This window comes from Carcharodon carcharias, chromosome 5 (assembly GCF_017639515.1).
Source record: "Carcharodon carcharias isolate sCarCar2 chromosome 5, sCarCar2.pri, whole genome shotgun sequence".
NCBI classification, from domain to species: domain Eukaryota; kingdom Metazoa; phylum Chordata; class Chondrichthyes; order Lamniformes; family Lamnidae; genus Carcharodon; species Carcharodon carcharias.
Genome location: NC_054471.1, coordinates 168652773 through 168666923, shown reverse-complemented (window position 1 = coordinate 168666923; position 14151 = coordinate 168652773). Strand labels below are relative to the sequence as shown.

Genomic DNA, 14151 nt, shown 5'->3' with positions numbered 1-14151 from the left:
TAAATAAGGTATTAATGGATCTACAGTCAGGGGAAATTCTGTCAACATTGCTTTTGCTGCTATGCGATGATCTGAATAAATTGCAAACAGTTCCATTCTAGGAGTTAGTTGCTTTCTGGGGATGGTTTTTGGCTTGGCGGTGATGTGGTGGAGTGGATCACCTGCCCTTAGCAAAATCCACCTGGTTTTCATCCTGTTGTTTGAGAATGGGATAAGGTTGAAAATTACCCAGGTAAATTGAGTGCTCTTAGCTTTTTTAATGAAGGAAACACTTTACTCTCTCCAAACACAATTCTTTTGCCCCTCCTGTTCTGAAGTTAGCAGTTTATATTCAACGCGATTCCAGGGGCTACAAAGCTCCCAGTACTTCATCCAAGTGTCCACTCCCCACATGTAAGTTAAAGCACAATGTGATTAAGCTATTCCGGCATCTAGAGAAATGTAGATATCACTGTATTGTCCTTAGCTGAGTTTCATGCACCCACACTTTCCACCAGGAGCAAAACAAAAATCTCAGATTTTTTTCCCCTTTCTAGCCTTTACCTACAAGGTAGATGCTGCCTAGGCCATGGTGACAGAGGAGGAAACTCAGTCACTAACAGGGTTTAAAATTGATACTTAAAGCTGAAAAAGCACCAGGGCTGGATGAGATGCATCCAAGAATATTGAAGGAAGTGAGAGTGGAAACTGCAGAGGCACTAGTAACAATCTTTCAATGTTTCCTGGATTCGGGGAGGTGCCAGAGGATTGGATAATTGCAAATGTTGCGCCCTTGTTCAAAACATGCTGTAAAGAATCTGCCCTGCAATTACAGACCAGTCCGTTTAACTTCAGTATTGGGGAATCTTCTGGAAACAATTATTCGGGATAGAATTAATAGTCGCATGGAAAAATTTGGATTGATTTGGAAGAGTCAGTATGGATTTGTTAAAGGAAAATCGTGTCTGACTAATTTGCTGGAGTTTTTTGAAGAGGGAACAGAGGGGTTGATGAGGGCAAGGCCATTGATGTGGTGTATATGGACTTCCAAAAGGCGTTCGATGCAGTGCCACACAACACACTTCTGAGGAAACTTATAGGTCATGGAATAAAAGAGACAGTAGCAACGTGGATACAAAATTGGCTGAGGGATAGGGAACAGAGAGTAATGGTTAATGGGTATTTTTCGGGCTGGAAGATGATTTGTAGTGGAGTTCCCCAGGAGTCGGTATTGGGCCCCTTGCTTTTCCTGTTATATATAAATGATCTAGATCTTGGTGTGCAGGGAACAATTTCAAAGTTTGCGGATGACACAAAACTTGGGAGAATTGTAAACTCTGAAGAGGACAGTATAGAACTTCAAAAGGACATTGACACATTGGTGCAGTGGGCAGATAGGTGGCAGATGAAGTTCAATGCGGAGAAGTCAGAGGTGATACACTTTGTTACAAAGAACATGGAGGGTATAAAATAAAGGATACCATTCTAAAGGGTGTGCAAGAGCAGAAAGACCTGGCTGTATATGTACATAAGTCATTACAGGACTGGTAGAGAGAGCTGTTTCTAAATTATACAGTATTCTAGGTTTCATTAATAGGGGCATAGATTACAAGAGCAGGGAGGTTATGATGAACTTATATAAGACACTGGTTATACCTCCGCTGGAGTATAGTGTACAGTTCTGGGTGCCACATTATAGGAAGGATGTAAATGCATTGGGAGAGACTGCATAAGAGGTTTATGAGAGTGGTGCCAGGGATGAGGAAGCTTCAGTTATGAGGAAAGATTGGAGAAGTTGGGACTGTTTTCTTTGGAGAGAAGACTGAGAGGAGACTTGATAGAAGTTTTCAAGATAATAAGGGGCCTGGACAGAGCAGTTAGGGAGAAACTGTTCCCACTTTTAAAGGGATCGAGAACCAGAGGGCTGTTTTGAAGTGCTTTGCAAAAGAAGCAAATGCGAGTTGAGAAAAAACTTCTTCACATGGTAAGTACTTAGGGTTTCGAATGCACTGCCTGGGAGTGTGGTGGAGGCAGGTTCAATTGAGGCATTCAAGAGGGCATTGGATGATTATCTAAGTAAAAACAATGTGCAAGGTTACAGGGAAAAGGCAAGAGATTGGTACTAAGTTAAAATGCTCAGAGAGCCAGTGCAAACACGATGGACCGAATGGCCTCCTTCTACACTGTAACAATTCTGTGATAACAATTATAAGAGGCACTCAAGGCTCTAAATTACCACCAAGACCATGAAGAGAATTTAAATGACGATAAGTCTATATATAATAAAAATGCTAATTACAAACTTTTGGGAATTAAACCAGCAAGATGCATACTTCTTCCATTGTTTAGGATTGCAAATCTTTGTTTGTGACAAAATGAATTGACATTGTTAACCTCAAGAAGAATTCACTAAAACATAATACGAGAAGAAAAGAAAAAAATACAAACCCTGTCAGGAATGTTGACATAAGTGCCAGCGTCCAACAGATCCTGAACAATCTCAATGTGTCCTTCTTTGGCAGCAATCATCAAAGCTGTATTCCCATCTTTATCCGTCAGGTTGACGTTTGGATTGCAATTTAGCAACTCCTTCACTCCCTCAGTGTAGCCACCTTTGACTGCCACGATTAAAGCGGTCATAGAGTTCTACAAGATGTTGTGAAAAATTAGTGTTCATTTTAGGAATTTCTTAATACAAATAATACTTTTCAAAATAGATGATACATGGCCTTCCTCTTCCTCTTAAGAAGTTATTTAGCATACCTACATATTAACCTATTTCCTGTTGCATTGAGGACAGGGAATGAAGACCAAATGTAGTATTCAGGTTAATCAGGGTAAGGAGATGAGAGACAATTGAACCAGGGTGTGCAAATAATTTTTTTTTAAAAACCTGAGCCAAAGAAAGCTGTCAAAAGCCAGAGCAGAAGTTCCTTAAGAGCTCTGCTAAGAGCTCCCAGGGTACACCTCTGCTACCCCCTTCAAGTTCCTTTCTCGGCTCTTCAAATAGACTCTTCCTAAGCTGCGGTTACCTCTCAGAAGTGATTACAAACACAGTTGGGAGGTCAACAGAGCAGACAGAAGAAACTCCTCAACCTTAAACCCAACTGAGTTAAGGGATGTATGCAATAGGGACCCTGCACAAGGTGAGAAAAGGTATAAGGAATGGACTGGGAGTTAGAGCTGTGAGAAAATGAGTGGGATGCAACAAGTCACAAAGAACAACAGAAACAATATGGTAGATACATCAGTCAACTAATTTGTGGTTAGTGTGGTTGCAGGTTTGTGCATGCATGTATTGGAGAGGATGGCAGAATGCATGAGATAAGGCTTTACATAATTCATATTAGATTGGGTAGATCACACAAAAGTAGTTTGGAGGTCAAGTTCACAGAATGCTTTTCGGACAATTTCCTAGTACAATATGTTATGGAACTGTCAGGGAAGAGATCATTTTCTATCTTGCCTTGTGTAATGCCATAGAGTTAATTAGAGGATCCCACATTATGAGATTACTAAGTAAGAGTGATCCTATGATGATTTCACACCGAGTCAGAGAGAAAAGTACACAAGTCTGAAACTGATGTATTAAGTTTAAATATAGGTATAGTTGGCCAAAGTAAGATTGGGACATTAGATTAAAAGGGGAAACGTCAGATAAGCAACAGCAAACATTTAAATAAATATTTCATAATTCTCAAATATACATTCTGTTGAGAGAAAAAATGGGGGAAAAGTGGCTAAAGGGGTTAAAAGCTAAATTAGATTATAAGTAATTTATAACATTACCAAGAAGGATATCAAGCTTGAGGATTGGGAGAGTTTTAGAAAACAGCAAAAGATGACTAATGAATTTATAAAGAGGGAAAGAATAGAATGAGAATAAAGTAGCAAGAAATGCAAACAAGACTAAGAAAAGTTCTACAAGTATATAAAAAGAGTTGCAAAAATAAACGTGGGTCCCTTAGGAGACTGAGACAAGAGAAATTATAATGGGGAATAAGGAAATGACAGGAACATTAAACAAATTTTGTGTCTTTCTTCACAATAGAAGACAAAGAACATGCTAGAAATAGTGGGAACCAAGGGTTTATTGAGAGTGCAAACTTAAAAGTAATTAATGTTCATAAAGAAAAGGTACTGGAGAAATGAATGGGACAAAATGCCAACAAATCCCATGAACGTGATGGCCTACATCCTACAGTTCTAAAAGAGGTACCTGCAGAAATAGTGGATGCACTTGCAAGATTCCCTAGATTCTGTAACATTTATAAGGTAGCAAATATAACACTGTTATTCAAGAAAGACAGGGAAAGAGAAAACAAGGGACTACAGAGTCAGTTAGCCTGGCATAATTCATTGGGAAAATGCTGGAATCACTTATGACAGGGCACTTTGCCTCATCATATCATGATTTTCTGAATTAGTGTTGTTTTATGATTTGGAAACAGAGTTTGACAAACCTATTAAGAGTTTTTGAGGATATAACTAGTAGGATAGATAAAGGGGACCCAGTGGCCATAGTTTATTGGGGTTTTCAAAAGGCATTTGGCCTATGGGATTTGTAGTAATATATTAACATGGATAAAGGAATGAGTAAAGGGCAAAAAACAGTAGAAATAAATGGGTCATTTTCAGGCAGACTGTTACAATGGGGTGCCAAAAGGGTCAGTGACAGGGCCTCAGTATTTACAATATATATTAATGACTTAGATGAGGGACTGAGTGTAACGTATCCAGTTTGCTGACAATACAAAGTGAGGGCAACACAGTTTGCATAGGTATATAGGTATGTTTAAGTGAGTGGGAATAAAGGTGACAGATGGAGTAGAATGTGGGAAAATGGAAAGGTAATCATTTTCGTAGGGAGAATAGAAAAACAAATTTTTTTTAAAAAATTGTGAAAAACTATTAAATATTGGCAATGGGATTTTGATGTCCTTGCACATGAAATACAAAGTTAACATGCAGATACAGCATGCAAACAAGGCAAGGGGGTTAGAATATAAGAGTAAGGAAATCTTGCTGCTAATGTAAAAGGATTTGGTGAGACCAGGTCAAGAGCACTGTATATAGTTTTATCTTCACACCCATGGATGGATATACTTCCCTCAGAAGGGGTGCAACAAAGATTCACTAGGATTGATTCCTAGAATGAGAGAATTACTTCATGAAGAGATAGAGTAGAATGGAGCTATACTCTCTGGAGTTGGTCTTACTGGAACAAAAGATTTGGAGAGGGCTTGACAGGGTAAATATACAGAAGCTGTTTCCCTTGACTGGAGAGTCTAGCCCTAGACACCATTGACTCAGGATATGGGGTTGGTCATTTAGGACTAAGATAAAGACAAATTTCTTCACTCAGAAGGCGCCAAACCTTCTGAATTCTCCACCCAGATAGCTGTGGATGCTCAGTCATGTTCAAGACTGAGATTGATAGATTTTTGGGCTCAAAGGGAATTAAACAATGTGGAGGAAAATCGGACAAGGAAGTGGGGTTGAGGTCAAAGATCCACCATGTCCTTACTGAAAGATGGAGCAGGGGCATATGGCCTACTCATACTTCTCATGACTAAAGTGACAGGCTCGTAACCAAATTGAAAGTCAGCAAGGTGAGAAGTAACAGGTGGAGAATGGCGGATGGAATTGTTATTTGCTGAGATAAAACTTTAAAATATAAAAATAATTTGAAATGAACAAAGAAACAGGTTAGCAACCTTGGAAATGGATGAATAAGAAGCCAGAGGCAGGTAGGAATCTGATTTATCTTTTAATCTGAGAGTGAGTCAGAAGTCTGAAAGACAGTAAGACTCCAAAAATGGAAAATTATTAAATTTATCATTTAAAAATAAATCGTGAATAAATTCCTTTCCTGCATAATTTGTATCGAGGCTACTTTCAAGGATGAGAGAGGTTAAGAACTCATTTAGGAGAATAATCTAAAGTAGAAAATTCAACACAGCTAGAATAAAAGCAGAAAGGGCAGAACTTGTAGGTCTAACACAAACCCTACTTTTATCCTGGCCCTTATCTCATTGAACATATAAAGCCAGAGAATCTAATTTATACAATGGCTAAACCTGCAGTGGAGGTTCAATGATTATCTTCCCAGATAACCCTTACACCATTTCTGTAGCTTCTATTCTTCCTGAAGGCTCTCAGCTTCACTCAGTTGATGGCATTCTCACCTCAGTCAGAAGGCTATGAATTCAAACCCTACTCCAGGATTTGAACACATTATCTACTTCAACAAACAGTTCGGTGCAGTACGGAGGCTGTTCCATATTACATGAGGTGCCATCTCTCAATCAAGATGTTAAAACAAGGCCCACCACTGCCTGTTCAGTTGTACCTAAAGGATCTCAGGGCATTACTTGAAGAGCAAGTTCTCTCCGCATGACAGCTAACCTCCCACCTCAAGCAAGGCCAAGAACAGATTATCCAGTCCTTCATGTTCCCATATGTATGCTGATGACATCCAGCTTTACTTGGTCCATTACCTCCCTCAACGCTCCATTACCTACAGGATGTCAAGACAAGCCTGATAATTTAGAGTGGGTAAGCAGAAATTTCCTCCAATTAAACATATGGAAGGGTGGCCAACTCCCCTCCCTAAGGGACATTAGTGAGCCAGTTGGGTTTTTAGGACAATCAATGATAGTTTCATGCTCATTATTACTGAGACTAGCTTTGGTACCCACCACAAACTCTAGTCATGACTTTATCCTTCTCCTTGGCAATTATGTGAGGCTGAACCATACTGTTTGTAATCTTGGTGTCACATTTGATGCCCAGATGCGATTCCAACCATATAAAAGTTGCCATCACTAAGACCACTCATTTCCAACTCCGTTATATCGCCCATCGCTGCTTCAGCCTCAGCTCATCTGTTGTTATAACCTTCACCCACACTTCTATTCCCTCTAGACTTGATTGCTCCAATGCACTTCTGGACAGTTTCCCACATTCTACTCTCTGTAAACTTGAGGTCAGCCAAAACTCTGCTGCTTGTGTCCTAACCTACAAGAAACTCTGTTCACCCATCACCCCTGTGCTCACTGATCTACACTGACCCCTGATTAAGCCATGCCTCAATTTTAAAATTCTTATCTTTGTTTTGCAATACCTCCATATCTCTGCAATTTCCACCAGGCATACAACCCTCTGAAATATCCGTACCCTGTCAATTCTGGCTTCTTGTGCATCTACAATTTTAATCACTTCATCATTGCTGGCTGTGCCTTCAGCTGCCGAAGCCCTAAACTCTGGAATTTCCTTCCTGAACACCTGCGCCTTTTAATTATACTAATAGATTTTCATTGCACTGCTCATGGACAAAGGATTTAAAATTGGTGTCTCAGTCTTCTTGTGTCACAGTTAAATTCTTCCCGCATTATAAAGGTCTGGGCAAGTTTAAAACACAGCAACTTAAGAGCCTGCAAGTAACTCATGCTCGAGTTCCTTCACATCGCAACTATGAGGTTTCTTTAGCAACTTTCTTGCAGCACTGGATCCTTTACATAATCATAACTTATCTTTGCTCACTGACTAGTTTCCAGTCTTCAACAAAGATGTATAATGTTTTTCCACTTAAAATTCATGATTTTAATGTAAGAAAATGAATTGATAAGCTTAAACATAACTACCCTTGTCTCCAATCTTCTAACTTCCCCACCTCTCCCCCAAACTGGTTGAAACTTTCCTCAACAAACTTGAATGAAGATCCTATATTGAAAAATGTCAGAATCAGGCATTATTGGAAGTATGTGCAAATTTCTCAGTCAGAAAGCATTTTTAAAAAAAATCAAGAGATAAAAACAAAAAAACTGTGGATGCTGGAAATCCAAAACAAAAACAAAAACAGAATTACCTGGAAAAACTCAGCAGGTCTGGCAGCATCGGCGGAGAAGAAAAGAGTTGACGTTTCGAGTCCTCATGACCCTTCGACAGTTCTGTCGAAGGGTCATGAGGACTCGAAACGTCAACTCTTTTCTTCTCCGCCGATGCTGCCAGACCTGCTGAGTTTTTCCAGGTAATTCTGTTTTTGTTCTTGTGTTAAAAAAAATCAACTGGGTACAGTGATTTATTCCCTGTAAATTATAAACAAATCCTTCATTCAAATGCCTCCTTAACAGACTAAACTAGATAGATAATTTCAAAGTTGAAATCTTATGCAATGCACTTGAGAAAAGATTACTTAATTTATATTCCGTCAAGATAAAGCCACATTTCAAGGTATGAAAAGATAGCCAAGACTATTGCTGTTGCCAGTTTTTGTTTGATTTTTCTTATATATTAGGTGGCATTATAAGGGTCCAAATAGAGATGATAGCAAATAGGACAAATTTTCAAAATAAATTCCAGTGGTTACTGGACTCCAGAAATATATGTGGAAAATTATGCCAAAGCAACAGCAGACAAGACATAGTCCCATAATTTGATGCATGTTGCAACAAACTTAATTCAGTAGGAATAGTTAATTTCAAATTTGAACAAGGGACTGAGTACAAGGAGGGACTATGAAAGACTCCTGTAGGCACAGACAAGGTGTGTGAAGCTTTGCTTTCTCTATTAGGCAGGGACTGTTTCGATAAACACCTAGGTGGTGTACAGCAGCAACGCCTAACTCTCCCAGAAATAGCTTACCTTAAGAACTATATTTACTGTTAAATATTATTTACATGTCTGTGTACCACACATTACAGAATAATGCTAATCAAACCCAGGTTAGTGATTCTCAGCCAAAGAAAAGTCACTCTTTACTAAACAAATACAACTCAGTGACCAACTGGGTGCCAACGGAAGAGGATTGAGACAGGTATCCCTCTTATAAATCAAGGAGAAAAGGGAAAAGGGGTAGTGGTCAGGTGATAAAGGAAAACAAAACTGAGGAGGAGGGAAGTGCATGAGCCTAAACATCTGAAAAAGAGATCAAGACTAGGGTAGACATTCATAACCACAAGCACAAAAACATTATAAACCTACTGTAGATAAGTTACCTGAATCCTTTAAAGAACAATTTTCAATGCCACAAGCCACACAAAAGACAGGGAGAATCAACAAAAAACATTGCACTTGATATATTCAATAAAATTCATTATAGAATTCAATGAAGTACTCACTATTTTACTAGATCTGCCATACTGAATATTGCAATGTTTGCATTTTATCCCTTACTAAAGTTAACTGATAAATCTACATCAGAGCAACATATTACAAGGCCTCATAATATCAAGTCATGAACATCAAATCATTAGAGCTGTGCTACACCAAGTAATTCTTAATTTGGAAAAACACATTTAGCACTCATTTTCAACTCAAATTTATTAAGGGGCTACTTCAATAGGTACTTGCAAACTGAAAGATTCTTTTTGCCACACACAAAGTTCAAGTACAGCTCATTCTCTCGGTTCAGGTACCATGCCGAGAGGGTGTTGGAAACCACGGACCTCCACGTCAATCTTGCTCAAGAGTTGTGGGTCAGCTTTGTTGATGGTACATTCAGTTTCCAAGGCTCTTTAGAAAGGTCATTCTTTGTCTACCACGATCTCTTTTACCATTGATCTTTACCATCAGCACAGTTCATTACATTATCATAAATGTTAAATGCACAAAAATCTTTGCTTAATTCTCTACAAATACTTCAAAACTCATTCAAGCATATATTACATTTAGGAATAAAACAATATTGGGAATACATACAGCTCCTTCTTGATCGACATCAGCACCCATTTCTAACAAATGCTTCACACACTGAAGGTGACCCTTTCTGGCAGCCCAGATCAATGGAGTTGTTCCATACTGGAAAAAAGCAATATCAAAAGAAGTGTTTTGCAAAAATAATTTATCTTCTCATAATCTGCTACTTCCATAGGTTCTATGATTCACAGATGGGACAGCAGAAATATGGAAGCTTGCTCAACATTTGATAAGTTAAATTTGCAATAATCCTCAGTCCCAATTGTACTGCCTCCTTGACGCCATGATCAAATACAAGTCAATATAAATAACATAAACACAAGATTTGAAATAATTTATAGTAACGTCGTATAGACAATCATGTGTGTTATTTTCACAAATTCAATCATTGTCAATAACTTTAAAAAAACTCATTCCCACAATAATTTATAAAAACAAAAAAACTGCGGATGCTGGAAATCCAAAACAAAAACAGAATTACCTGGAAAAACTCAGCAGGTCTGGCAGCATCGGTGGAGAAGAAAAGAGTTGACGTTTCGAGTCCTCATGACTGTTCTGTTGAAGGGTCATGAGGACTCGAAACGTCAACTCTTCTTCTCCACTGATGCTGCCAGACCCACAATAATTTACTCAGTTTTGGCAGAAGTTCTATTAAGAGCAGTATTTTGCAAGAATTAATCTGGTACGACTTTGGCTACAATAAGCAATTGATATATCCAATAAAATTTTGGACTTAATGGAAGTGGAAAATAAATTAAGTATTCAAAATTAAATCAGTTATCCACTATTTTTCCACTCAACTTAAAAACATTGGCGCTTGCTTCTAGATTAAAATCATTAAAATAATTCATCTTCCATTTAAAGAAAACAATTATGTATAGTTCAGAATGACAGACTCATCACAATAAATACAGAAAAAAAATCACTAACCTTCATTCTGAATGTTTCACCCATAGCTACCTTTATATCACCAAAGCATGGTATCCTATCAATATATTAACATTAGGAGGAAAGGTGCTCTATTTTCCTTTCAAGATGTTCTTCATTCTTCTAACTAAAGCCTCCTCCATCTACTGCACCAGGTTGGTGAGCAAGGTCTCATGGGACTTTGGAAGATGTTATAAATTGTGATGCCTTTTGACCCGGAGGGAGTAACAGTTAGAAAAGTTTGTATTTACTTTAAAATGTTCGGGGAATCTAATCGTTTTAAAAAAAAACATATGAAAAAACTTTTAAGAGTTTACATCAATTGTAATGGGACCAATTATAATTTTTGGATAAGAAGAATCACTGGTCTAAGTGACCCAGCAATCCTTGACCAGGAAGGAAGTTAAAATACAGAAGCTCTGTGGTACACAAAGAAGAATAATGAAAGAGAAGGCAGTCAGCAAGCTGAGTCAGAGAGATGGATTCCTGAGCAGTCGGAAAGCACATTTAGAATTGCTGCCGCTGTTTCCTTTACTTCTGTGCGACTGGATGCCCAGAATTGGCCATACCTTGTGAAAGTAAAGGCAGATCTGGCAGATCCACGCTACTAGGACCAATGGGAGCTGAGATTTGAGAAGGTTCCAGAAGGAAGAATGGCATTGAGTAGAAGATTGCACAGGCAGAACGCTGTTTTTAAAGGAAGCTGCTACCTGCAGAGAATCAGCTAAGTTCTTGAAGGAAAGGAACTGGAATTTGTCCCTTGGAATATCTGAGCTTGGAAAAGCTGTGTGGCTGAAACTGGAACTGTACAGGCAGAATGGAGTGCCTAGTAACTCCGTGACATAATTTTGACAAATTTATTAGAACACTTTGAGGATTTTACAAGCTGGGTGGATAAAGGGGAACCAGTAGATGTACTGATTTGGATTTTCAAAAGCCTTTCGATAAAATGCCACATAAAAGGTTACTGCATAAGATAAGAGTTCATGGTGTTAAGGGTGATATATTAGCATGGGTAGAGGATTAGCTAACTGAAAACTACGTCTGGATAAATGGGTCATTTTCAGCTTGGGAAATCTGAAACCAGTGGAGTGCCTCAGGAATCAGAGCAGAGCCTCAACTATTTACAATCTATAATGACTTGGATGAAGAGACCAACTATACTATAGCCAAATTTGCAGATGATGTAAAGATAGGTAGGAAAGCAAGTTGTAAGGATACAAAGAATCTGCAAAGAGATAGATAGGTTATGGAAGTGGGTAAAAAATTGGCAGATGGATTATCATGGCAGATGGTGGGAAAATGTGAGGTTGTGCATTTTGGCAGGAAAAATAGAAAAGCAGATTATCTAAATGGAGAGAGCTTGCAGAATGCTGCAGTGCGGAGGGACCAGGATGTCCTTGTATATGAATCACAAAAATTAACATGCACAGCAAGTAATTAGAAAAACAAATGAAACATTGGCCTCTATTGCAAAGGGGATGCAGTATTGGAAGCAGTTCAAAGAACGTTCACTACATTAAAAGCAGGGATGAAGGTGCTATCTTATGAGGAAAGGTTGAGCAGATTGGGACTGTACTATTGGACTTTACAAGAACGAGAGATAGTCTTACTAAAACATATAAAGATTCTGAGGTGACTTGACAGGGTAGATGTTGACAGGCTGTTTCCTCTCATCAGGGAATCTAGAACTACTTTAAACATAAGGGGCCTCCCACTTTAAGACAGAGATTAAGATAATTTTTTTCCTCCAAGGGTTGCTGGTCTTTGGAATTCTCTTCCAGAGAGAGCAGTGGAGGCTTGGTCATTGAATATATTCAAGTTGAGTTCGACAGATTCTTGATTGACAAGAGTCAAGGGTTATGGACAGCAGGCCAGAAAATGGAGTTAAGGCCACAATCAGATCAGCCATGATCTTACTGAATGGTGAAGCGTTCAATGGGCTGAATAACCTACTCCTGCTCCTATTTCTTATGATCCTACACCCTCAACTCAACTAACCAATTCCCACCCTGCCCCCACCCCCCAGGAGGAGGCTGAACACAAAGATAAATCTTAAATATTCAATAATTGTATAAAAACCTGAAAATGAGAAATTACAGGGTTATGAGGAAAAAGAGGGAGTAGGACTAATTAGTAGTTCTTTGAGAACCATGTTGACTTTCAGCGTGAAAGGCAATACGTATCGTGAGACAGAGTACGCAGGCCCAGTTTGTCTTCAACTTGGTATAGGGTGGGAGGATATGGGGAGAAAGACAGGAGGATGGAGAGTCTGAAAGGAAAAAACTGACTGCAGGAGAAAGTGATGGTGAAGAAGAGCAGGAAAGGACTGCTCCGAAAAATTACCTTAGAGTTACGGAGGGTATTCTGTGGATGAAAAAAATATATAATTTTGGCTAGTTGGGGTGGGAGAGCAGTTATCATGACATGGGTCAAATTATACCTGCCTCCCAAAAGATTGGCCCTGCATTGGCATCACTGACCTTTTAAACTGCACAATGCAAACACTCTAATAACTGGGAAGCAAGAGCACAAAATTGTTGGATTGGGCGTGGGTGGACAGGAAAGGAGAAAAACCGTATCAATTTAGGAGCAATGCTAATGGAGAAAACAGCGAGGGAATAAAAATACTGAAAGACCTACATTGTACATCTCATTGACTGTAGTAATAGTGGAGATCTGAACTCCTCATGTTACCACAAAAGAGGGTGGGTTCACCCTCCACACAAAACACATCAAATCAAATTAGTAGCATCAGGACATTAGGTGAAGATAATAACCAGGTTGCAAGTACAATGTCTATGAATGAAGGCATGGAATTTTCATCAAGCTGTTTGATAGCTGGCTGGGATGGTATAAGAATTTTAGTAGAATTGAGGATTCAAAACCCATCATGGGGATATCATAATAACTGACACCGACCCAGCTTCCAAGAATCAGGCACTGTAGGAACGGATCATGAAGCAGCCATACTTTTGTGTATTATGGATGCCTGCAATAGCAGACAATGCCCAAAAATTTGAGCACAAATCACAAGTATCATTTAGATTCCGCAGTAGTGTAATTGATTTCTTCTCCACAAATCAATGTTAGCCATGGATTTGAGCCAAATCACTACACAATTATGTATGCTACTACTTCCCAACATAAGGTGTACAAATGAATTTCATCCAACTAAAACAAACTATTTTGACCAAATTAAAAGCAAAATACTGTCAATGCTGGAAATCTAGGGCAAAAACAAAAATACTGGAAAAACTCAGCAGGTCTGACAGCATCTGCTGAGAGGAATATAGTTAACGTTTTGAGTCTGAATGACTCTTCATCAGAACAAAGGAAAAATAGAAAAGACGTGAAATATAAACTGGTTTAAAGGGGGGGTGGGACAGGTAGAGCTGGATAGAGGTCCAGTGATAGGTGGAGATTGCCAAAAGATGTCCCCACTTCTGGCCTTGTGACGGAAGGAAGGTGAAGCAGCTGAAGATGGTTGAGCCTAGGAAACTGCCCTGAGGAACTGCTGTAGTGGTGCCCTGCAGCTAAGATGAC

General features: G+C 38.9%; 1 protein-coding gene across 5 annotated transcripts in view; it reads right to left on the bottom strand.

Moving 5' to 3' along the window:
* The window catches only part of LOC121277872 (kinase D-interacting substrate of 220 kDa-like), a 177405-nt gene that overhangs the window by 89674 nt on the left and 73580 nt on the right, over positions 1 to 14151 (bottom strand). For all 5 annotated transcript variants that reach the window (XM_041187618.1, XM_041187617.1, XM_041187620.1 and 2 more), the window contains 2 exons: positions 9682 to 9780; positions 2428 to 2625 (listed from right to left, as the gene is read on the bottom strand). In XM_041187618.1, the coding sequence (XP_041043552.1) occupies positions 2428 to 2625; positions 9682 to 9780 (297 nt within the window). The remainder of the gene's footprint in view (positions 1 to 2427; positions 2626 to 9681; positions 9781 to 14151) is intronic.